The sequence below is a fragment of the Diaphorina citri genome, unplaced genomic scaffold, assembly GCF_000475195.1.
Source record: "Diaphorina citri unplaced genomic scaffold, Diaci psyllid genome assembly version 1.1 scaffold2622, whole genome shotgun sequence".
Taxonomy (NCBI): domain Eukaryota; kingdom Metazoa; phylum Arthropoda; class Insecta; order Hemiptera; family Psyllidae; genus Diaphorina; species Diaphorina citri.
The window spans coordinates 8,668-34,158 of NW_007380040.1; the positions used below are offsets into that span (position 1 = coordinate 8,668).

Genomic DNA, 25,491 nt, shown 5'->3' on the forward strand with positions numbered 1-25,491 from the left:
AAAATGCAAATTTTTGAAGAAGTCGCCAAATTTTGGCCGATGCCAGGGTCGGCCCCTTGGGGTCAACTTAAAAATCTTAAATGGGAACCCCCTGATTGTGATAAATCAAATTAAAGGCCCTAAAAACGTAGTACTTTGATACAAGTTTGAGCTCGATCCAACAACCAGGGCCGGAGTTGTGGCCTACACAATCAGGGGGTTCCCATTTAAGATTTTGAAGTTGACCCCCCTGGGGCCGACCCTGGCACAGGCCAAAATTTGGCGACTACTTCAAAAAGTTGAATTTTAAAGGATAAAACACTAACCCAAATTTCAGCTTCTCATCTTTAGCCATCAAAAAATAATCAGGGGTTCCAAGACTTTTCGAACGCTCTGTATTGAAATACGCATGCTAGACAGACAATACATATTGGGAATAAAAAAATCTGGTGTGAACACTGTGAACATCTTTATCCTATGGAATGATGCTTATTTGCGTGTTTTCCTATTTTTTTTTTTTTTTACAATATCTCTAACCATTTAGTCAGTATAGATGAAAACCACTAAAAGGCGGTCGAAAGCCGCAAAAAGTGGTCAAAATACCGTCAACTTACTTACAATAGGTTTTTAGCCCGTCCTTCCTTTATTATTACGATAGTAATAAAAAAGGTATAGTGAACGGGCCATTGTATTCGCTTCGGTGTCGTCTGTCTGTCCCCATAGAAGGACTTATCCAAACCTGGTCGACCTATATGTCAAATTAAAGGTCTTTTTACCAAGAACACGAAAATGGTGGTGCAAATTTTGTCCAGAGAGGTACCAAAAAAACTGTTTTTTGGGGGATTTTTTTTTTACATTTTCTCACACAAATGAGCTCTGATCTCGAAATTTGTCGCGACGACCTATGAACTCAAAGCAAGAAAGTTTTAGATGATTCAGTCGATCATTTAAGACCGGTTTTAGCGTTACTTATGTTAAGCAAAGCCGAGAAGGGCCAATAAATGGATGGGTGACTTAAACATTATATTGGGAATCAAGGGAGAACGGGCTCTAGTCTTGATTTTAAAGCAGTACATGAAAGTAAAATCAAAAAATCAAATCAAAAATGATAATAAACTGAATGTTGAACAAATCAGGTAGGTACCTACTGATTTTCTCTAATCACGATCGAATAAACTACAGACTAAAAAATTCCCGGAGGGACGGGCCCAGCTTGTTTTTCTTTCTTTTTCATTTAGGGGGGGGGGTGATTTTTATTGTGTTTTTACTATGTTTTGACAGAAAAAAGCTCGAAATATGCTAAAAATAGGCATTATATGCAAAAGTATGCATTTTAAGAAAAACCCTCAAAATATGCTTTTGCATATGCATAATCCGCCCCCCAATAATAACAATTTATGATATTTTCGTGTCCAGAAATTACACAAGCAACAAACAAGTTTAAATAACAGAAAAAAAAAAATCAACGGGCAAACAGGCAACAAATTAACTTATAGGCTACCAGTAAAAAGATACACAATAACAATAGAATTATAACTTCAACGGGCAAACAGGCAACAAATTAACTTATAGGCTACCAGTAAAAAGATACACAATAACAATAGAATTATAACTTATCAACGGGCAAACAGGCAACAAATTAACTTATAGGCTACCAGTAAAAAGATACACAATAACAATAGAATTATAACTTATCAGTGAGTAATGTCTCGTACCCATGTACCTAACAATTGATAATATGTACATACCTACTTACATAATTATAGAGAGTGAGATCAATAACATTTTGTAAATCGAAATTGCCGTCCCTGGAAACGATCTAATACTCAATATTAAATCGGCTACCACCAGATATGCATAATAACAATAATAATCATAGATAAGAAATCAAATTATTTTTAGCTGTTTTTCGTTAAGAGAAGGTGTTATCGGTTAGGAAAAGGTTCTAATGAGAAATGATTTTCTTCCAGTAAATTAACGACCGCCAGGCACCGCTGTTTACCTCTTTGAAGCTGAAACATAGGTCATAAATAGATTCAATATCAATGTCTATTGCATTTCATTCCAACCCTTTTAAAATCCTTGTGTTCTGAGAATTACATGCATGTTAAAAACAATGGAATAAATCCGTATGCCTTCCACTGAAACTATTCTAGGAACCACAAATATCTTGCCACAGGTAATTTTTAATAATAACAAGAGGGAGAAGGAAAAAAAAGTTGACTTCAAGATATCTAAAAAAATCTATACAATGTATGCTAAAACAATGGAATGAATTCTGTTTTAGGAGCCACAAATATTTTACCTCAGGTAATTCTTAGTATCGAGAGGGTGAATAAAAGGTATGCTAAAACAATGGAATGAATTCTGTTTTAGGAGCCACAAATATTTTACCTCAGGTAATTCTTAGTATCGAGAGGGTGAATAAAAGATTTTTTTTTTTTTAAGAGGTTTGACAGAGGGAACTGTAACTGCTATGGTCTTATCGTCCTGAAATCGAAGAGAGAAGGAAAATAGGATAGGAGAAAGCCAGGCGTTCCGAGAACGAACATTATCCAATTAGGATAAAATCCGCCCCGGGCGGGAATCGAACCCGCGGCCTAGCGCTTACAAGGCAGCCGCACTACCATCTAAGCTAACTAGGCTGGCTTGTACTTGTTTTCTAGTTCGATGCATTCATATATACAGTCGTCTCAGCTTGGGCAAAAGAGTTCGAGTGAGGTCTACAATTCACAGAACAGGATGGGAGGGTAGAAAAGTGGATGATGGGTGGGTAGGAAAAGGTATTAGGAGGGAGGGAAACAGAGGTACAGGGAGGGGGAGTAACCTCTAGTGACATACAGACAGAAAGGGGATGGGAGGGTAGGAAAGTGGTGGAATCAAAGTACAAAACAAACAAGGAAGAGAAAGAGAGAGAGGGAGTATTTTTTTTAAAGAGGTTTGACAGAGGGAACTACACTATGGTCTTATCGTCCCGAAATCGAAGAGAGAAGGAAGACAGGATAGGAGAAAGCCAGCCGTTCCGAGAACGAACATTATCCCATCAGGATAAAATCCGCCCCGGGCGGGAATCGAACCCGCGGCCTAGCGCTTACAAGGCAGACGCACTACCAACTAAGCTAACTAACTTTTAAAAGTGCGATAATAAGTTGTAATAATATCCACTTAATAGTTGTGAGATAATGTTACGTATAGGTACTTGGGAAGTAGGCATTGGTAGAACAAAGAGAGAGGGAGTAGACACCGAAAAGAGAGTGAGAAAGAGAGTCGGAGGACGAGGTATAAGAGGGAGAGAGAGGAAGAGAGGAGGGGAAGGGACAGGAAACTAGAGAAGGCGAAGGTAGAGGAAAGGGAGGAGAGGTAGAAGCGAGGGAGGGGGAGACGGAAAAGAGAGAGAGAGAGAGTAGGAGGAGGTAAGGGGAGACTACAGGAGAGGAGGTAAATTGTAAATTTGTAAAATTGTAAATTTTATTTATTGTACAAACCAAATTGGTATCTTACATTGTCAATACAGAGTTAGAGACAGAAAGAAGGTAAAACAACTAGAAAATATATACATAGATAAGAGTGAAGCTAAATCCTGTCTTCAATTGTCGACTGAAGTGTTATCTAAAACTTTCTCGCTTTGAGTTCATAGGTCGTCGCGACAAATTTCGAGATCAAAGCTCATTTGTGTGAGAAAATGTGAAAAAAATTCCCCAAAAACCATTTTCTTTTGTTTGTTTTTTGGCTTCATGGTTTTCTGGACAAATTTGCACCACCATTTTCGTGCTCCTGGTAAAAAGACCTTTAATTTGATATATAGGTCGACCAGGTTTGGATAAGTCCTTCTATGGGGACACAGTGACAGACAGACGACACCGAAGCGAATAATTGTAAATTTGTAAATTGTAAATTTTATTTATTGTAAATACAAACCAAATTGGTATCTTACATTGTCAATACAGAGTTAGAGACAGAAAGAAGGTAAAACAACTAGAAAATATATACATAGATAAGAACTTAAAAACTAATTACCTATTAGAGCTGAAAAATAAATAAAGTCGACTAAGAACAAAATAATAGTTTTTCAACATTAGAGACGAACGTTGAAGTCTGCCATGGAGTCATTAAGGAATTCGTCAAAGTTATAGAAGGTTTTATTTATTAAAAATTCCTTAACATGTTTTTTGAAGGTAGGTAGAGGACTATCTTTAATAAGACCTGGTAGCTTATTATAAAACTTAGCACACCAGTACTTTGTACCACATTGGTTTTTAGTTAATCGTGTGAATTCAGGTCTGATATCATTAGTTTGTCTGGTATTATGACTGTGCATGTTTCGCTGTCGGGGGAATTCGTTTTCATTCTTTTTTATATAAATGAGACACTCATATATGAATAAACATGGGAAGGTCAAGATTCCAAGATCACGGAAAGCATGATCACAAGAGTCCCTATATCTTAAACTTACATTTAGAATCAGAGACTTCCCTCACAAAATTTATTTCAACTTTAATAAAAGACAATAAATACAGAGGAGCTGTATTTATTGTCTTTTATTAACAATTAAAAAAAAAATCTTTTGTTGACAATTAAAAAAAAAAAGTTAGTCAACTTAAGTATGTATTATTTGTAAAAAAAAAAGGAATCTTTTGCACAGAATATAGTAGATTGTTCATAATTAAAATTCAGACCCAAAAATGAAATTTAGACTTTCGGCCCTGATGGCCTCTGGAGCTGGAGCTCAAAATGGATATTTCAAAATTTTATTTTTAGGACTGAATTTCAAAATGAATAATTAGTGGGACCTATTTGAAGCATAAATCACCAATCAATATGAATTTTCCATTTTTGTTGCTTCCCCTATGTGTGAGAGAACATGGAAAAATGAAAATTTGAGTAGGCCATAACGCCAGCCTTTTGATGGTTGTTGGATTGAGCTCAAACAGTACTACATTCTTTAAGACCTTTGATATGATGTATCACAAGTAGGGGCTTTTGAGAGAAACTTAATATGTACCAGGAAAATCCATTTTTTGGGAGAGAGAGAAAATTTCTACAATCCTGGACCAGCATCATCATTTTGTATTCTGACTATTCAACTTTATAAAAGGATTTGTGGTGGGGGTATTTTCTTTCAAGGGTGGAAAAGAGCTATTTTTGAATATTTGAATTAGAATCCTGTAAAAAAGTTTGAGCTCTCACCTACATACGAAAAAAAAGTGGATTATTTATAGGTCATGTCAGACGCCACTACATTTCAAATGCCAGCAGCAATGTGAGTAAGTCACGACATGCACTTCATTTCAGTTCTCTCTTCTCTCTATAACCTTCATAGTACCTACCTACCTCCCTTAGCTACAATATAACCTTCCTACCTACAATTGAGACTCCTCTCTCCTCCCTTACTCTACAACCTTCATTTTACCTTTTTTTTTACCTACCATAACCTAACCTACTACCTACATGTCAGAGTGCTCCTTTACCTATCTTACTCTACATATAACCTTCATTGTACCTATCCTTACCTACCTCCTACCTTCCTTATACCTTACTCTATAACCTTCATAGTACCTACCTACCTCCCTTAGCTACCATATAACCTTCCTACCTACAACTGAGACTCTTCTCTCCTCCCTTACTCTATAACCTTCATTTTACCTACCATAACCTAACCTACTACCTACATGTCAGAGTGCTCCTTTACCTATCTTACTCTACATATAACCTTCATTGTACCTATACTAGGTACCCTGTTTCATAAAATTCCAACATCCTACAGATATGTCACCTAATATTCTAACATGTCAGCTTAACTCCAAACACAAAAAGCCCACTCCGAGGCTTGGGTGTATTAGGGCAAACAGCCCTAAAGATCGGGACAAGCCTAAATACCAATCTACGAAAATCCCGCAGAGGTCCCTATCCCTAAGGGGTAAACATAGCTCAGAAAACTGTTAGGGCAACTGGTAAACGGAAAACTGTAGGAACAAAGCTTAGGAAGTAGGAACAAAGCTTACTAAAGTAGGTATTTCACACGCTCTCATATTAGTAGTCGGTCACGCTGCAAACATTAGGTGTCACTTTTCAAACATTAATATTCACACTTTTCAAACATTAGTCAACAGTCAACACACTAGCGCTATAAACACACATTAGAATATAGGTCAGCTTTTTCAGCAATCTGAAGACTGGCAGACCGTAGGTCCGTCTCACATTGAAAGCGTAGTCGCCTGAAAAACCAAACCAGCGAAAACGATAGAGACTAGAGACTCTCTATCATCCTATGAAAATGATACAGATTAGACTCTCTATCTATCATTTTCATATAAGTAGGCTTGGATTTTCAGGCGAATACGTGCTACTTAAAGTCGCGCGACTACGCTTTTAATATGCGACGGACCTGACTCGTGAGTGCGGAGCCGTTCTTGGAACAGACCACAGATGTTTCACACACACACACTGACCTTTTGGTAAACCCCGGGTCGGACGACTGTTTCGTGACGCTCTCGGATCTGCGCTTGGTGCGCGGCAGAGAAATGACCGAGCTACGCCTCGTCGTGGGGAAGGCAGGATCCGTTGCGCAACGTTTCCGATACGGCGGCGAAACGTTGCTCTCCCGTTTGACTGGTGCGTCGCGGAAATAGCTTTCGATTTCCGTAAATCTACGATACACAGGGGAGGGATGCGTCATACCCCATACATATGAGATTTGTTTGTTTGTTTGTTTGTTTTTTTTTGTTTGTTTTTGACGCGACAAGGGTGGTTTTAAATCGGTACCGGAACAGATACATGTGATTTTGTTTGTTTGTAGTATCATTGGTGGTCAGAATGTGATACCAGATCATAAGTACACACATAAGGAGACGGGTGTTTATTGTATTGATGTGACAAGGGCAGTTGTAAATCAGTACCAGAATACATACATGATGATACATACAAGGAAGAGGTAGAATGAGTGCCAGCATAGGTCGTTGTGGAGAACAGCAGAACACAGGACGGGGAAATGGCAGGAGTAGAGTGCCCAGGAGCAAAGGACAGGTTCGGGATCACAAGGAATGGGGAAAAGAGAAAAGGGATATTCCAGGATTAGAATGGGAAAGGAAGGTTTAGGAAAGAAAAGAAGGATATGAAGCAATATGTACTTAGAAAAATAAAATAATAATAAAGAAAAGAGAAGAAGTAGGTATTAGGTTAGTATGTATGGCTAGAGTGAGTTTTCTGCCCAAGTCAATAAAGAAAAGGAAAAAAAAAAAAAAAAAAAAAATAAAAGGGGTGAAAAAAATTTTTGGAAAAAAAAAAAAAAAAAAAAAAAAAAAAAAAAAAAAATCGGCTGCGGCGCAGGGATCACAAGGGATGGGGAAAAGAGAAAAGGGACATTTCAGGATTAGAATGGGAAAGGAAGGTTTAGGAAAGAAAAGAAGGATATGAAGCAATATGTACTTAGAAAAATAAAATAATGATAATAAAGAAAAGAGAAGAAGTAGGAGAAGAAGTAGGTTAGTATGTATGACTAGAGTGAGTTTTCTGCCCAAGTCAATAAAGAAAAGAAAAAAAAAAGAAGGAAATTACAGGTATGGAATAAATAGGTAATTCATGGAGGATAAGAAGAAATATGTTTACCTAATCCTTAAGAATTTCCTAATATTAGGGTAAAATACACATTTCCTTTTTTTTCTCTCTTTCTTTTCAATTTCAAGACCTTTAATTTGAATAAATAAATTAATATGATCAATACTATTTTGAGTCCTTAAATGATGAGGCTGGAAACAAAATCAGTCACAAAGGAATAATCTACCATAAAGAACTAACAGAGCTACCAGAAAATTGTCAAAAGGCTTACCTTGTCATTGACTCCTTGTAATCCAAATCATCAATTCCAAACCTCTCACGCAAGTTTCTAAACACTAATGGACAATATTCTTTGATTTTAAAATGACTTGGCATATTTTCTCTGAAACATTCAACAAGCAAAAGAGGTATCTACATTATTTCCTATAATAATGTGTCCAAGAAACAGGATTTAAATAAATAGGTAAGGATATTAGATTGTTCATGTGATTTTCGTGAAGGATAAACACTGCTACCATCAACGGTAGAGACAGACAGTATCATCCTGCCTTGGTGGTGTAGTGGTTAAGGCACTCGCCTGGTAAAAGGGAGGGCGTGGGTTCAATCCCAGCCAAGGTATGGAATTTTATCCTCATATAATTTGAGAATTTGACCACAATAATAGTAGTAGCCTACTGCTGGAGTAAAGGGACTTTTCAGTCCTATACAAGCAGTATAAATAAGCACTATTATTATTATTATTATTGTTATTATTATTATATTATCATCAAACAGCATCTTGGGCACCTTCTCTGACATGAAGACAATTATTTTTCTTTCTTCTTTATTATACTTAGAAGGGGAAAATTAAGAGGTTTGATGGAGGGAACTGAAACAACAATGATCTTATCCCTAAATAAAAGAGAGGAGACAGGATAGGGGAAAGCCAGCCGTTCCAAGAACAAACCTTATTTATTTGGGATAAAAATTGCTCCTGACAGAATTAAACCTGTGATTTGTTGCTTGAAAAATAGGTTATTTAACCAGGCTAGTCTAAGAAAAAAATCCAAAGAGGGAAAGGTACAAAAAGATTGGTGGGTACTGTATTTCAAAGTTCAATGGAGTTGATGATGGCCAAACTTACTTGTTAAACAAATGATTATCCACTTTCAATTTGGAGTAGGCTCTGAAGTCATCAGGCAGTAACATAACTGGAATAGTGACATGACTTAGTTCATTAATCTGGAACAGAGATAACCATTAACAGTGATTAGGTGTAGGTACATACTAAAAACTTTTTTCTTGAGATGTGATCACATAATTATCAAATAAATGTTTGATCAAATGTATTAAACTTTACAGGGTAATTATGCAGAAGTCATGTCCGTGGAAAAGAAAAGCTCATTTTTGTATTCAACCTAACCCTATAATAACACAAATCACTGCTCTAATTGTGAAAACTCCTTTTTGCATTTAACCTGACCCTATAATAACACTGGTCACTGCTCATTTGTGCCAGTTCCTTTGGTAGCAATATTCCACGGACATGACTTCTGCACAAGTACCCTTTACTTACAGGAAAATTAAAAACTTAATTTTGTAATATTTTGAAATTACTCTTACTGAGATACTACTTGGTAGGTATGTAGACCACTCATCTTTGAAACCAGTCTTCAAAAGATAAGAATATGGTACTTGTGCAGAAGTCATGTCCGTGGAATATTGCTACCAAAGGAAAGAGGGAAAGGTACAAAAAGATTGGTGGGTACAGTATTTCAAAGTTCAATGGAGTTGATGATGGCCAAACTTACTTGTTAAACAAATGATTATCCACTTTCAATTTGGAGTAGGCTCTGAAGTCATCAGGCAGTAACATAACTGGAATAGTGACATGACTTAGTTCATTAATCTGGAACAGAGATAACCATTAACAGTGATTAGGTGTACATACTAAGAACTTTTTTCTTGAGATGTGATAGAGCACATAATTATCAAATGTATTAAACTTTACAGGAAAATTAAAAACTTAATTTTGTAATATTTTGAAATTACTCTTACTGAGATACTACTTGGTAGGTATGTACACCACTCATCTTTGAAACCAGTCTTCAAAAGATAAGAATATGGTACTTGTGCAGAAGTCATGTCCGTGGAATATTGCTACCAAAGGAACTGGCACAAACAAGCAGTGACCAGTGTTGGTATAGGGTTAGGTTAAATACAAGAAGGAGTTTTCACAATTAGAGCAGTGATTAGTGTTATTATAGGGTTAGGTTAAATACAAAAGGAGCTTTTCTTTTCCACGGGACGAGAAGAATATTCATCATTGACTAATATGTGGACAGCTGAACTGAATAGTCAGGGGACACAGACATCTCATGGCCAGACTCCTTTTTTCTTCTAGCTTTTACAAAGGGCAAAAGGCTGGAACAGTCGAGGTCTCATTACAGGACCTTTTGCAGATATGAGCTCAAGAAGTGTGGATAAGAAAATGGGGCCAATATTTTACACTAAGGTGCAAAGTAAATAAAACATAATTCACTTACTGTGTGGTTGACTCCCCACATAAACACCGAGAGCAGTGGTTCATTGGCTCGGAATAGTTTGACTTTCTGATGTTTCACTCGGAAATGTTTCTTCTTCAGCTTGCTGAGTCCACCCTGAAGAGATGAAGCTGCCATTGTGGCCTGAGCTAAACGCTACACAATTCTCCCACCTAGGTGTTGCTCTTCAGAAGAGTACCTCAACACTAGTAAATACACTGCAGATAGACTGGGAAGATGGTCTCTACATTGATGAACACAGAACTCAAGAAGTTGTCTCTTACATGGACATGAACTGCTATTTTACAAGCAAACTTGCGGTATTGTAAATTGTAGACAGATTCACCGAGAGTTAAAATTCCAACGCTATGCGGTACCCTCCATTCTCTACAAAAAAAATTACGCTGAGGTAGCAGGGTAATGAAAAGTTAAACACGGTCGAAAATCACTTGCATTTTGCACCAGTCTGACGTCTCAAAGCAGAATCTGCAGAATTTGCCTGACCGCTACTGTATAGCGATAAAGAACTCGCGTCTATTGTAAATTAAATAATTATTTATTATTTGCAATATTTAAATACACCGAACTGATACAAAAACGAAATGCAAAGTGCAATCAAATCTCAGAATAAATCAAATGCAGAAACAGAAAATGGGGAAAATGGGAAATAACTAGTGTTGGGAATAATCGATTATTATAATCGATTAATCGATTATTATTGATAATCGTAATCGTAATCGATTATAAAAAATAATCGAAAGTATAATCGATTATGAAAAATAATAAACTGGCACAAACGAGCAGTGACCAGTGTTGGTATAGGGTTAGTTTAAAAACAAGAAGGAGTTTTCACAATTAGAGCAGTGATTAGTGTTATTATAGGGTTAGGTTAAATACAAAAAGGAGCTTTTCTTTTCCACGGGACGAGAAGAATATTCATCATTGACTAATATTTGGACAGCTGAACTGAATAGTCAGGGGACACAGACATCTCATGGCCGGACTCCTTTTTTCTTCTAGCTTTTACAAAGGGCAAAAGGCTGGAACAGAGGTCTCTTTACAGGACCTTTTGCAGATATGAGCTCAAGAAGTGTGGATAAGAAAAAGGGGCCAATATTTTACACCAAGGTGCAAAGTAAAAAAAAAACATAATTCACTTACTGTGTGGTTGACTCCCCACATAAACACCGAGAGCAGTGGTTCATTGGCTCGGAATAGTTTGACTTTCTGATGTTTCACTCGGAAATGTTTCTTCTTCAGCTTGCTGAGTCCACCCTGAAGAGATGAAGCTGCCATTGTGGCCTGAGCTAAACGCTACACAATTCTCCCACCTAGGTGTTGCTCTTCAGAAGAGTACCTCAACACTAGTAAATACACTGCAGATAGACTGGGAAGATGGTCTCTACATTGATGAACACAGAACTCAAGAAGTTGTCTTTTACACGGACATGAACTGCTATTTTACAAGCAAACTTGCGGTACCTATTGTAAATAGTAGACAGATTCACGGAGAGTTAAAATTCCAACGCTATGCGGTACCCTCCATTCTCTACAAAAAAAATTACGCTGAGGTAGCAGGGTAATGAAAAGTTAAACACGGTCGAAAATCACTTGCATTTTGCACCAGTCTGACGTCTCAAAGCAGAATTTGCCTGACCGCTACTGTATAGCGATAAAGAACTCGCGTCTATTGCAAATTAAATAATTATTTGCAATATTTAAATACACCAAACTGATACAAAAACGAAATGCAAAGTGCAATCAAAAATCAAACCTCCGCAAGCGTGCTTGCATACTGGCGCTACCTAGCGGACGAAAAAAACAACTGCGTAAAGTCTGACGTCACACATATTTGAACTTTTTCAATAGAACAGAAAATACAAATTGAATTTCCGACTTTTTACAGTTATTTTTTCGGAGTTTTGACCTCGGATTTGGATTTTTTCCAACTTTTTACACATAGGAATCGACCATTTATTTATAATTTTTACCCATTTGCAACTGCTCCATAACGAATTTCATTTCCTGCTCATGCGCAGTAGCTTGAGGCTGTGTTTATGAACAGGGCTGAGATGAGCTCGGTCGAGGTGAGATAGGATATTGTTTCTACAGTTTTGCATTGGAGTGGTAACTTAACCAAGGATAACGTGGGATTGTTGGGCTTTTTTTCTGACCCTCTGTCCCGGCGGCAATTTTTAAAATTTATTTTATATTTATTTTTGTTTGCTTTGTAATTCGCTTGTTTGTAATATCTAATTTAAATGAAAAGTATAATATAAACGTGCAAACTAGAGATAAAAAGTAAAAAATGAATTCAGATTATACGCGTTGCGCAAAAAAAAATCAAAATTTCGAATTTCCCGCCAACTTTACAAGTTTACAAGCTCATGAAGACTCTGTGTTAAGTTACCACATAATTTTCCACACGCCAAGAAAGGCCAAGAATGGCCTAGCTCAGCCCAGTACATAAACACAGCCTCAATGAGGTAGTCTTGAGTCCTATCCAATCAGTAGAAGCACTGTTATTATCATACAGGGTGATCATTAAGTTTCTCTTACAAGCTGGGCCCGTCCCTCCGGGAATTATTTAGCCCGTAGTTTATTCGATCAGTACCTATGTACCTACCTAAGGTCCGGGTTCGATTCCCAGCGGGGCCGAGGTTTTTTTTGGCTCTGTGCTTGGAGTTCAGGGTGCACTCAGCCTTGTGAGGACAGAGTAGCCACTTTAATTGAGAAGCAACCAGTGGCAGCATTAACAGAGTAAAAAGAAAAATTATATACATATGACAGAAATAGTACCTACAGGAGGCTCTTAGTAATGCTGTGATATCCACAAAAAATGTGAAGAAGCTCTCAGCTTCACCACAAATAAATCATGATTTAGATTTACTGTTGGTTTAGTGAACTGTAGAGATCACTATGAAAAGATTCCCACAGAGAAGTCTGCCAAAGGCCCAATTGAGTTTAAATCAGTATTTAACATGTTTGCCAAAATTAATCAAATTGGATAAGTAGAAGACAAAATGCCAAGTTTTAATCTTACCCATTGGTTACTTCCACTTAAAGAACATGATTATCAAACTGTTGGTTTAGTGAACTGCAGAGATCACTATGAAAAGATTCCCACAGAGAAGTTTGCCAAAGGCCCAATTGAGTTTAAATCAGTGTTTAACATGTTTGCCAAAATTAATCAAATTGGATAAGTAGAAGACAAAATGCCAAGTTTTAATCTTACCCATTGGTTACTTCCACTTAAGTGTACTCTTATTCAGAGCAAATGTAAAACCAATATGAAAAGTAGGTAACAATCAAATATCCAATGGTTGACAAACATTTATCACAGCTGAAACTATATTAAAATTGATACCTATAAGGGTTATAGTCAGGATCAACAAAATGGTAATTTTAATATATGAAAAGTAGGTAACAATCAAATATCCAAAGGTTGACAAACATTTATCACAGCTGAAACTATATTAAAATTGATACCTATAAGGGTTATAGTCAGGATCAACAAAATGGTAATTTTAAAGGTTGACAAACATTTATCACAGCTCAAACTATATTAAAATTGATACCTATAAGGGTTATAGTCAGGATCAACAAAATGGTAATTTTAAAGTTTTAAAGTGCAAAGTTGCTTTAATTAATGCATTCCTGGTCTGGAAACGTCTTTGCTAATCCTGTATCTATAGATAATTTAGTAGTTATCTCTTAGTTTTATCAAGTGTGTGATATTAATTTTCTATTTTTTCCCCATTTATAGGTTTGGAGTGCTGTTTGTATTGTTACTCTTAGCATCATTCTTCGGATTATTCAAGTACTGTTGTACATTTCAAAGTTTAATGGAGAGGTTCAGGACAGGTCGAGGTCCTTACACCAAGGTCCCCTCCAAGTCAGCTAGAAATCTCAAGGTATGTATATCAGACCAAGGTGTAGAAAAAAGGCTCATTCTTTAGAAATGCTGGTTTTCTGGTACTAGTAATAATAGTAAATGGACCATTGATTAAAATAATAGATTCTGAGATTACTTGTGAATACCTACCAAGTTATGTTGTTACTTACCAAAAATCATTACTTTGTAATAGAAAGTAAAAAAAAAAAGACTTATAAAACATCTATTGTATTGTTTCAGGCACAAAGTATGGACTTGGAGGCTGGGTCTCCCCCTTCTTATTCAGAAGCTACTAGTCTCCGGAGTGCACTACCATCCTAGCCAACTTGGCCGGCTACTAATATTAATTGAGAAATATCAATTAAGTATGTACTTAGGTAGTTTCTTGTACTTCCTTAGGTATAACTTTGTAATTGGTTTCGCTTCAAATAATCAGTTTCTTAATAAAATATTTTAGATAAAATCAAGATGTTGTAAAAATAATAATGGATTTCATTGGTAATGAATTGAAATTCATGACATTTTTAGGTACCCTAACCAAAAGGTGAGTGTGAGGAAAGCATGACAGTCTATTTGTGACAAGTCTTGCATAGTACCTACTTATTTGATTGCTTCTAAATTAGACATTGAGAATAATAAAATTCAAATCAAATGTGCTGTTAGGCATTTGCACAAATGTTGTGTTCAAAATGATATCTAGCCTTTATTAATCTTATCCCCAATGGACTTATGTTATCCATTATTTTTCCTATATGCCTACAGGCCTACACCCTACATCTAGATTTAGATTTTAGACCCCGTGCCTGCTATGTACCTGTGTACCTACAATACCTACATCCACACATGTGTTGTAATATAGTTATTGCTTTCTCTGCCTACCAAAGAGTAACATTTTTTTACAGGACTACATTCACCCTAAACACTAAAAATCATAATGTAGCTAAGGTCCATTTCTGAAAAGTATGGTTGCTTGTAGGTTGTAGGTAGCTATACCTACATGAGAAGCTACAGAGGTGTTTTAATTAGTTCTGAGAGAATCATAGGAAAAAGCCACTTTTTCTTGTAAATGTAAAGTATAGGGTGTTTTTTTTTTTTTTTTTATTTTTATTTTTAAAATTGAGGATATTCCCAGGATATCCTGTGTTATCGGCACGGCAGGATTGCACCGACTTTATGTCAGGGCCCGTCAAAAACATGTGCGGTCTGGTGGTGAGCGGTGCTGCGGGGCCGGGTCGTGTCGTATGTATCAGGCTTTACGTACCTCTTTCTCTCAAGCTGCGTTTTACACATTTCTGTATCCCAGATTCGGCTTGACGAATTCTCGCGAGTTGTGCGTTCACGAGTTGTAGTTCTACACAAAAATGCATATGTAACCCCTGATTCGCTCTTAGTTCTAAAAAGGAATCGTCGATTTTCGAATCCACAGCGCCAGTGTGCCATGCATTTTTGTGTAGAACGTACATCAGAACTGGCAAACTCGTGAACACAAAACTTGCGCGAATCCGGGATTCAGAAATATGTAGAACCTAACATCAGGAAAGGACCCCGGTCAGAAACCCCCTCCCTCAAATTTCTTTATATTCATTTCTTCCCAGGCCCGGCTGAGTCGTTATTCCAAGCAAGCTATTTCGAGCTGATGAGCCGTGCCCTCAGGCCCGGTGGTATAGTCTGCTCACAAGCCGGCACGCTCTGGTACTCCTTAGACTGTGTAGGCAACACGCTACAACACTGTGCCTCTGTATTCCCCCGGGTTGCCTATGGTGCTACCTGTGTACCTACATATCCATCAGGACAGATAGGATTTGTGTTGGGCAGCCAATTACTAAAACAGCATGCAAACTCACATGTCCCAATGACACTTTCATAAAAACATGGACCATATTTGTAATGTATGAGTGTGTGCACTGCTTAGCTGTTCTTTCTTCTGTACTCCTTTCAGGTATGCCCACCAGTGTTTAAGTATACACTTTCAAGTTTTCAAACCACTTGAAAATGCTCTGAACCTATAATTTTTGAATGCTATTGAAATGGACTGTTTTAGTGTACAGTAAAACCTCAATCATTTCAACCCCAAAATCAGTTCAAAACAGGGTATTTATTAACTATTTTGTTCTTTTGTATCTAAATTTTGCTCCTTTTTCATCATTTTATACAGAATTTCAATTATTTCAACTACCCTCGGTCCTAATTAGTTGATATAATCGAGGTTCTTCTGCATATCTAAGCATGGAGGTACTTATTTTCCCTGAAAATGATATCTCCCACTCTAATTCTTATAGGTTAGTTCCTATGAGAGGAAACTGAACTATGTAATACTAATTTTGGTGTTGTTTCTGTGAATATATTTTAGGATTTTTAGGTTAAAGGAAGTACTTACTTATTAAACATTATTCTAAGGCCCTACTGTTGATTGATTAAAAAGAGGAAAATGAAAACTTCAAGTCCAGTTCAAGTTGTAGGTAGTGTTGGAACATCTTCTGTATGGGACTAACAGTCCCACTTTATTAGTGATTTACATTGGACATGTTACATTATCTTTGAATAAAATTTTGCTAATGCTTTTCATCATATTTTGTTTCATCCTTAGATTGGAAAAACCCCTTCACCATATGGATGAATCTGAATCAAACCAATGACAAGACTTATTAGGTTACATTAGGTTACCTATGTTCATACATTACAGTCCTTTGGTAGGATTAGGAAAAACCAAGTTCAACTGAGAACCTAAACCTACCAAAACTAAACTCCATCTGTTTATATTTTTCTATAACTACAGTGATAACAGAAATGATAAATATGTAATATAATTAAAAATTAAACATAATCACATTGCAGAATTTCCTTTGTACATTCATAGACACTTACCTCCTTACACAAAACACAGAAAAAAAAATTACCTGAACACAGACAGTGGTTCCCCTCCCTCTCCTCCACTTTTGAGACCTGAAATGATAAATAGTACAAATTACCTCAGGGATAAAAATACAGAATAACTGGGAATGGATTAGGTAATTACTAAAACAGCATGCAAACTCCCATGAGTCCCATGTCCCAATGACGCTTTCATAAAAACATGGACCATATTTGTAATGTATGAGTGTGTGCACTGCTTAGCTGTTCTTTCTTCTGTACTGCTTTCAGGTATGCTCACCAGTGTTCAAGTATACATTTTCAAGTTTTCAAACCACTTGAAAATGCTCTGAACCTATAATTTTTGAATCCTATGGAAATGAACTGTGTTTTAGTGTACAGTAAAACCTCAATTATTTTAACCCTAAAATCAGTTCAAAATAGGGTATTTATTGACTATTTTGTTCTTTTGTATCTAATTATTTCAACTACCCTCGGTCTTAATTAGTTGATATAATCGAGGTTCTTCTGCACATCTAAGCATGGAGGTACTTATTTTCCCTGAAAATGATATCTCCCACTCTAATTCTTATAGGTTAGTTCCTATGAGAGGAAACTGAACTGAGGTGAAACTCTTACCAAAATATATCACTGCTGGAATGAAGCCTATGTGAAACACTTTCTTTGCGAAGTTGATGATTGTGCCCAACCTCTGCTTGGCTCCCTTGTTGATAGCAACGACAGGCATTTTGGAACTTGGTGGTTTATAAAATCAGAGTGATTCGGCAGTATCTGCAGACAAGAAATGATCACAAGAGATTAAAGAGATCCCAAAGAGGCGAAGACCAAAGACCAAAAATTTTTTTTCGCTTCCCAAAATTTGAATTTTCGAAAAATTTAAATTTTCCCACTTTTGCAGACTGAAGAAAATTTTGAGGTTATGTTTACAAATCACGCTCTCTTTGCAGCGCACTCGTGTGAACGGACCTTGTTGCCAAAGTTGATGATTGTGCCCAACCTCTGCTTGGCTCCCTTGTTGATAGCAACGACAGGCATTTCGGAACTTGGTGGTTTATAAAATCAGAGTGATTCGGCAGTATCTGCAGACAAGAAATGATCACAAGAGATTAATGAGATCCCAAAGACTCCAAAGAGGCAAAGACCAAAATTTTTCTTTTATTCACTTCCCAAAATTTGAATTTTCGAAAAATTTAAATTTTCCCACTTTTGCACTTTGCAGACTGAAGAAAATTTTGAGGTTATGTTTACAAATCACGCTCTCTTTGCAGCGCACTCGTGTGAACGGACCTTGTTGCCGCGAAATTTTAAAAAAATCCTAGCAGAAAAATAAAAAAGTGTGACAGAGGAATGTAGGTGTGGAAAATTGAAAACTTGAAAAGTGCTTAAACAGGTGTTTGTAATAACTATAACTAATAACCTGAGCTGAAGTCCACCTAAAGAACTAATTAATTATAATAAAACTTGATTATTTGTCTATTTACTTACCTTTAAAAGTGTTTAGTATTCTGATTAAACACAAACTCCCGATTAGATTATTGGACCAAGTTGTCTACCCTCATAACAACAATTTGATAGTCAGTATCAAAGTTTGAAGTTTACATCCTTATCAGTAATAAAACTTGATTATTTGTCTATTTACTTACCTTTAAAAGTGTTTAGTATTCTGATTAAACACAAACTCCTGATTAGATTATTGGACCAAGTTGTCTACCCTCATAACAACAATTTGATAGTCAGTATCAAAGTTTGAAGTTTACATCCTTATCAGTAAAATATCCAGTGGTTATCAGTTATGAGCTTGATTGTTTCTCTTCCACCATAGCATTTAACTTTGGAACTTCAAATTGTGTAGTACACAAATTTCATTAGCAGGCAGAGGAAACTCAGTAAAGCAGTAAGAATAGTTTGTCTGTAGAGGTAAGTAAACTTTGTATAGCCAGCCTGGTTAGCTTAGTTGGTAGTGTGTCTGCCTTGTTAGTGCTAGGCCGCGGGTTTGATTCCCACTCGGGGCAGATTTTATCCTGATGGGATAATATTTGTTCTTGGAACAGTTGCAAAAAGTGTTTTTTTTTTTTTTTTTTTTTTTTTTTTAATTGGACCAAGTTGGCTACTTTCATGACAACAATTTGATAGTCAGTATCAAAGTTTGAAGTTTACGTCCTTATCAGTAAAATATCCAGTGGTTATCAGTTATGAGCTTGATTGTTTCTCTTCCACCATAGCATTTAACTTTGGAACTTCAAATTGTGTAGTACACAAATTTCATTAGCAGGCAGAGGAAACTCAGTAAATTTTAGCAGTAAGAATAGTTTGTCTGTAGAGGTAAGTAAACTTTGTATAGCCAGCCTAGTTAGCTTAGTTGGTAGTGTGTCTGCCTTGTTAGCACTAGGCTGCGGGTTTGATTCCCACTTGGGGCAGATTTTATCCTGATGGGATAATATTTGTTCTTGGAATGGCTGGCTTTCTCCTATCCTGTCTTCCTTCTCTCTTCGATTTTGGGACGATAAGACCATAGCAGTTACAGTTCCCTCTGTCAATGTTGTGGTTTTAAAGTTATTTAATTTATTACGTTAATTTTTTTCATTCAATAAATCATCACCAGGAGCCAGGAGGATCCATGGTAAACTGATAACTGATGAAATCTTCATGCAGTGTGTGTGCTCAACAGGCTTCATGCCAGAAATGACAGTTCAGACCTGACAGGTCAAAACTGACAGGCGACCTGATAGTGTATGGCCGGCCTAACGTGTAGAAGAGGAGTGTGGAGACTAACCCCCGTATGTATGAAATCTAAAGATAAACTTAAGACGAACAATGTTGCCAATTTCATGTCATTTCTTGAGATAACTGGCTAGATTTCATGAAATTTGGCAAGATTTTCAACTTAAGTTGAACTTAAGTTTATCTTTAGATTTCATACATACGGGGGTAACCCCCGCCAGCCCACTCTATGGCAAGCGTGAAACTAGAGCGCCACCGTCGCTAATTGGACTACCCCTTAAACAATTTGAGCTTGTTATCCTTGGGTGTTTTAGATACTGGTGGAAAAGCGCGGATAAAATTTTCACTTGGAGAAGGATTGTAAAGGTTTTTTTTCTATGTAAAGGTTGGCCAAAGGAAAATTATAAGTGTTTGATATTCTACGATTCCATGCATTTAAATTGGGGAATCATGGGTGTGTCCCTATCACTTCAAGTGGAGGAAGTGCTGCACACTGAGAAGTCCGAGTACCAGACCATCCACGTCCTCAGAACGTAAGTGAAATAATTAATAGATAGAATTAATGAGGGCACAGTTAGCTCAGTGGTAACGCGCTTGCTTGCCATACAGAAGGTCCCGGGTTCGAATCCCACCATCGACAAAAATTTGCACTCGTTTTTTGATTGGAAATATTTCAACGGGTTACTTTCTGATGTTCTCGTGTTGACCCAGCACCTAAATGGGAAGTATTGTGTGTCTTACCGCCCATCTGATGAGGGACGTACTACGGAATGGGCATGCTACGACACATACATACCACCTGAGTCTATTTTAGTAGTTGTTTCATTGCTACGAAATCCCTTAAAGCTCCATTATTATGGGGTCAAATTCTCAAACAAATTTGGATAAAATTCCATGCCTCGGCTGGGATCGAACCCGCGCCCTCCTGTTTACCAGGCGAGCCCCTTCACAACTATGTCACCGAGGCAGACTTTTCAAACATTAATTCACACTTTTCAAACATTAATATTCACACTCTTCAAACATTAATTCACACTTTTCAAACATTAATATTCACAACTATTATCGTATCCTAATAAGCCTTTCTATCCATCCTCTTCTAACAGGAAAGAATTTGGCACAGCTCTAATACTGGATGGAATCATACAATGTACGGAGTTCGATGAATTCTCTTACTCTGAAATGATAGCTTTCCTGCCCCTCTGCAGTCATCCTAACCCTAAGAAGGTAGGTTGTGAGCGTTTAGCATATTTTTTTTTTCTTTTCAATCCGTCCTTCCTTTATTATTACAATATTAATAAAAAGGTATAAGGGGCGGACTATTGTATTCGCTTCGGTGTCGTCTGTGTTTCTGTCAGTCTGTCTGTCGGTCTGTTCCCATAGAAGGACTTATCCAAACCTGGTCGACCTATATATCAAATTAAAGGTCTTTTTACCAGGATCACGAAAATGGTGGTTTTTTGGTGGATTTTTTTTCACATTTTCTCACACAAATGAGCTCTGATCTTGAAATAATCTAATTTTCTTCTCCCTCCCAGGTGCTCATCGTGGGTGGAGGGGATGGAGGTGTAGCCCGGGAGGTTCTCAAGCACCCCTCTGTGGAGAGTGCCTACCTGGTGGAGATAGATAACCGAGTCATCGAGGTGTCCAAGAAGTATTTGCCGGGAATGGCGGTCGGGCTTTCCGATCCACGCCTGACGGTGCATGTGGGAGATGGGTTCAGGTTTATGTCAGAACATCAGCAGGAGTTCGATGTGATTATTACCGACTCGAGTGATCCTGTAGGTAAGACAATGGTGTTTTTACCCTAGACCTTAGCCTAGCTTGTCCTAGCCCAGCTTATACAAGTCTAGCCTAGCCCAACCACTGATAGGAGATAGGTTCAGGTTTATGTCAGAACATCAGCAGGAGTTCGATGTGATTATTACCGACTCGAGTGATCCTGTAGGTAAGACAATGGTGTTTTTACCCTAGACCTTAGCCTAGCTTGTCCTAGCCCAGCTTATACAAGTCTAGCCTAGCCCAACCACTGATAGGAGATAGGTTCAGGTTTATGTCAGAACATCAGCAGGAGTTCGATGTGATTATTACCGACTCGAGTGATCCTGTAGGTAAGACAATGGTGTTTTTACCCTAGACCTTAGCCTAGCTTGTCCTAGCCCAGCTTATACAAGTCTAGCCTAGCCCAACCACTGATAGGAGATAGGTTCACCGGCGGGGTCAAGAAATTTGTATCATGCAAATGATTGATACCGTGACTGGCTGTTGCGGGGCCCACTCAGCCTCGTGAGGAAAATGAGTAGCTATGTAATATAATGCGCATAGCGACCGGTGCCAGCATGGTAGGTAAACATTGGATTTTAGGATTATTGAGATATTGGAAAAATCCTACAATGCTGCAGTGAGCACCAAAGTTGTGACATAATAACACAAAGAAACTGCATTTACATTTACATTTTACCACTATCACCGGCCGACAGGATTGAAGTTTTTGCGGTCCGACTCTGGTTTGAGGTTTGGAGTAAATCGGTTTGGATTTGAAAGTGTCGGGTGTGATTGATATTTTACTGCAAGAGGTTTGCCCAAATGTACCTACTTAGGGTAAGTGTACCATTTATTCGCCCACCTAAAAAACGTACCATTTATTGGCCCACCTGCCCACATTTATTTTGATATTTCTTGTTATAAGTAGGTACATCTGGGCAAACCTCTTGCAGTAAAATATCAATCATACCCGACACTTTCAAATCCAAACCGATTTACTCCAAACCTCAAACCAGAGTCGGACCGCAAAAACTTCAATCCTGTCGGCCGGTGATAGTGGTAAAATGTAAATGTAAATGCAGTTTCTTTGTGTTATTATGTCACAACTTTGGTGCTCACTGCAGCATTGTAGGATTTTTCCAATATACGTGAACTTTGACGTCACGGCATACGCTCCCGTAGGCGATGACGTCACATCCAATGTCCCAAGCAAAGCTTCCTTGCAGGCAACGCATTAATGTGTTTGTGCGCGTACGTTTCTGCGCAGTTCTTTCTGCTCCTCCGCTAGCGCGCTTGCATACTGGCGCTACCTAGCGGACTAAAATAGCAACTGCGTTAAGTCTGACGTCACACAGATATTAGAACGGAAAATAAAAATAAATTGAATTTTCGATCGTTTACAGTTATTATTTCGGAGTTTTGACCTCAGATTTGGATTTTTCCCAACTTTTTACATAGGAATCGACACAGACAATGATACCTATATAGATGAAAATAAGAGTACCTACCTATGTTAAGTTTCCTATATAATATCAGGCCTATAATTTCTTTATATTCATTTCTTCCCAGGCCCGGCAGAGTCGTTATTCCAAGCAAGCTATTTCGAGCTGATGAGCCGTGCCCTCAGGCCCGGCGGTATAGTCTGCTCACAAGCCGGCACGCTCTGGTACTCCTTAGACTGTGTAGGCAACACGCTACAACACTGTGCCTCTGTATTCCCCCGCCTCCATTGCTAACTTAATTTTCTCATTAGGTTTGGGCCCAATCAGACCCATGGGGGCCTCGTAGGGCCCCTTTTCCTGTGTTTTTTTCAGTTCACTGAACCACTATGTAGGTTCCAATTCTAAGCCCGACTATGAAGAGAACTAATGGTGAAATATGAGCGAACCGTATAATGCAATTTTTTTTTGTCGATGGTGGGCATCGAACCCGGAACCTTCTGCATGACACGCAAGCGCGTTACTACTGGGCTAACCGTGTCCCCTAATTATTGCTAACTTAATTTTCTCATTAGGACCCATGGGGGCCTCGTAGGGACCCTTTTCCTGTGTTTTTTTCAGTTCACTGAACCACTATGTAGGTTCCAATTCTAACCCCGACTATGAAGAGAACTAATGGTGAAATATGAGCGAACCGTAAAGTCGTCTAGAACCATAGACCCGACTCAGAGGTATTTATTGCAGAATATTTATTTGTGGTTTTTCGAGATGAGCGGTGATGACAAGAAAGTGAGAGGTAACTTATTGAGTCTGTAACCTCAGTGGTGTAGAAAGTAGAAACTCAATTTTATTATTGGTTTGGTTTGAGAAGTTTTTTTTTTTAAAGAGGTTTGACAGAGGGAACTGTAACTGCTATGGTCTTATCGTCCCGAAATCGAAGAGAGAAGGAAGACCTCGCCCATCTGATGAGAGACATACTACGGGAGGGGTATCCTGCGACACATACATACCACCTGAGTCTATTATAGTAGTTGTTTCATTGCTACGAAACCCCTTAAAACTCCATTATTATGTGGTCAAATTCTCAAACAAATTTGGATAAAATTCCATGCCTCGGCTGGGATCGAACCCGCGCCCTCCTGTTTACCAGGCGACGAGCCCCTTCACCACTACGTCACCGAGGCAGACTTTTCAAACATTAATTCACACTTTTCAAACATTAATATTCACAAGTATTATCGTATCCTAATAAGCCTTTCTATCCATCCTCTTCTAACAGGAAAGAATTTGGCACAGCTCTAATACTGGATGGAATCATACAATGTACGGAGTTCGATGAATTCTCTTACTCTGAAATGATAGCTTTCCTGCCCCTCTGCAGTCATCCTAACCCTAAGAAGGTAGGTTGTGAGCATTTAGCATATTTTTTTTTCTTTTCCATCCGTCCTTCCTTTATTATTACAATAATAATAAAAAGGTATAAGGGACGGACTATTGTATTCGCTTCGGTGTCGTCTGTGTTTCTGTCAGTCTGTCTGTTCGCATAGAAGGACTTATCCATACCTGGTCGACCTATATGTCAAATTAAAGGTCTTTTTACCAGGATCACGAAAATGGTGGTTTTTAAAGGTCTTTTTACCAGGATCACGAAAATGGTGGTTTTTGGTGGATTTTTTTTTTTTCACATTTTCTCACACAAATGAGCTCTGATCTTTTCAATCCGTCCTTCCTTTATTATTACAATATTAATAAAAAGGTATAAGTAACGGACTATTGTATTCGCTTCGGTGTCGTCTGTGTTTCTGTCAGTCTGTCTGTTCGCATTTATCCATACCTGGTCGACCTATATATCAAATTAAAGGTCTTTTTACCAGGATCACGAAAATGGTGGTTTTTGGTGGATTTTTTTTTTTTCACATTTTCTCACACAAATGAGCTCTGATCTTGAAATAATCTAATTTTCTTCTCCCTCCCAGGTGCTCATATTCACTGTCGGAGGAAGCACTGTGCAATATAGCTTCCCCTTTTAGAGATTCTCTACCATTGCACATGTGACATGTTTGTCAACAATGCCTATTTTTTTGCTGTCACATTGATCTGGACACACTATAGGTACCTACCGTTTCATAAATTTCTAATATCCCACAGATATGTCACCTAATATTCTAACATGTCAGCTTAACTCCAAACACAAAAAGCCCACCCCTAGGCTTGGGTGTAGGGGCAAACAGCCCTAAAGATCGGGACAAGCTTAAATACCGATCTACGAAAATCCCGCAGAGGTCCCTATCCCTAAGGGGTAAACATACTGTTAGGGCAACTCAGAAAACTGTTAGGGCAACTGTTAAACGGAAAACTGTAGGAACAAAAGCTTAGGAAGTAGGAACAAAGCTTACTAAAGTAGGTATTTCACACGCTTTCATATTAGTAGTCGGTCACGCTGCAAACATTAGGTGTCACTTTTCAAACATTAATAGTCACACTTTTCAAACATTAGTCAACAGTCAACACACTAGCGCTATAAACACACATTAGAATATAGGTCAGTTTTTCAGCAATCTGAAGACTGGCAGACCGTAGGTCCGTCTCACATTGAAAGCGTAGTCGCCTGAAAAACCAAACCAGCGAAAACGATAGAGACTCTCTATCATGTCACTTGAAAAGCCAAACATATGAAAATGATACAGATTAGATTAGAATTAGACTCTCTACCTATCATTTTTTTCATATAGGCTTGGATTTTCAG

The 25,491-nt window shown here is 37.8% G+C and overlaps 3 protein-coding genes and 1 long non-coding RNA gene across 5 annotated transcripts; 2 read left to right on the forward strand and 2 right to left on the reverse strand.

The window, feature by feature from the left end:
* Positions 1-6,428: 6,428 nt before the first annotated feature.
* LOC103519244 (phosphatidylinositol 5-phosphate 4-kinase type-2 alpha) lies at positions 6,429-8,757 on the reverse strand (the record flags this gene model as incomplete). Its single annotated transcript, XM_008484330.2, is given in 3 exon segments — positions 6,429-6,626; positions 7,805-7,915; positions 8,657-8,757. Coding segments are annotated over 3 exon segments (374 nt in total), but the record flags the coding sequence as incomplete, so codon positions are not given.
* Positions 8,758-9,308: 551 nt separating this feature from the next.
* Positions 9,309-11,822, reverse strand: LOC113465361 (phosphatidylinositol 5-phosphate 4-kinase type-2 alpha-like). Of its 2 annotated transcripts, none has more exons than XM_026830808.1 (2): positions 11,217-11,822; positions 9,309-9,421 (listed from the first exon to the last, which is right to left on the reverse strand). In XM_026830808.1, the coding sequence occupies exons 1-2, from the start codon at positions 11,349-11,351 to the stop codon at positions 9,320-9,322; spliced, it is 237 nt and encodes a 78-aa protein (XP_026686609.1). In that variant the 5' UTR covers positions 11,352-11,822; the 3' UTR covers positions 9,309-9,319. The 2 variants fall into 2 exon arrangements, with proteins under 2 accessions (XP_026686609.1, XP_026686608.1); XM_026830807.1 differs by lacking the exon at positions 11,217-11,822 and adding an exon at positions 10,059-10,722.
* Positions 11,823-13,657: 1,835 nt separating this feature from the next.
* On the forward strand, positions 13,658-14,255 carry LOC113471568. The gene is made up of 2 exons (XR_003394212.1): positions 13,658-13,969; positions 14,191-14,255. It is a non-coding gene; the product is annotated as an uncharacterized LOC113471568 (long non-coding RNA).
* Positions 14,256-19,992: 5,737 nt separating this feature from the next.
* On the forward strand, positions 19,993-23,042 carry LOC103519248 (spermidine synthase). Its single transcript, XM_008484334.1, has 4 exons — positions 19,993-20,075; positions 20,649-20,769; positions 21,081-21,327; positions 22,876-23,042. Exons 1-4 carry the CDS (start codon positions 19,993-19,995, stop codon positions 23,040-23,042), a joined length of 618 nt encoding a protein of 205 aa, XP_008482556.1.
* The last annotated feature ends 2,449 nt before the right edge of the window (positions 23,043-25,491 follow it).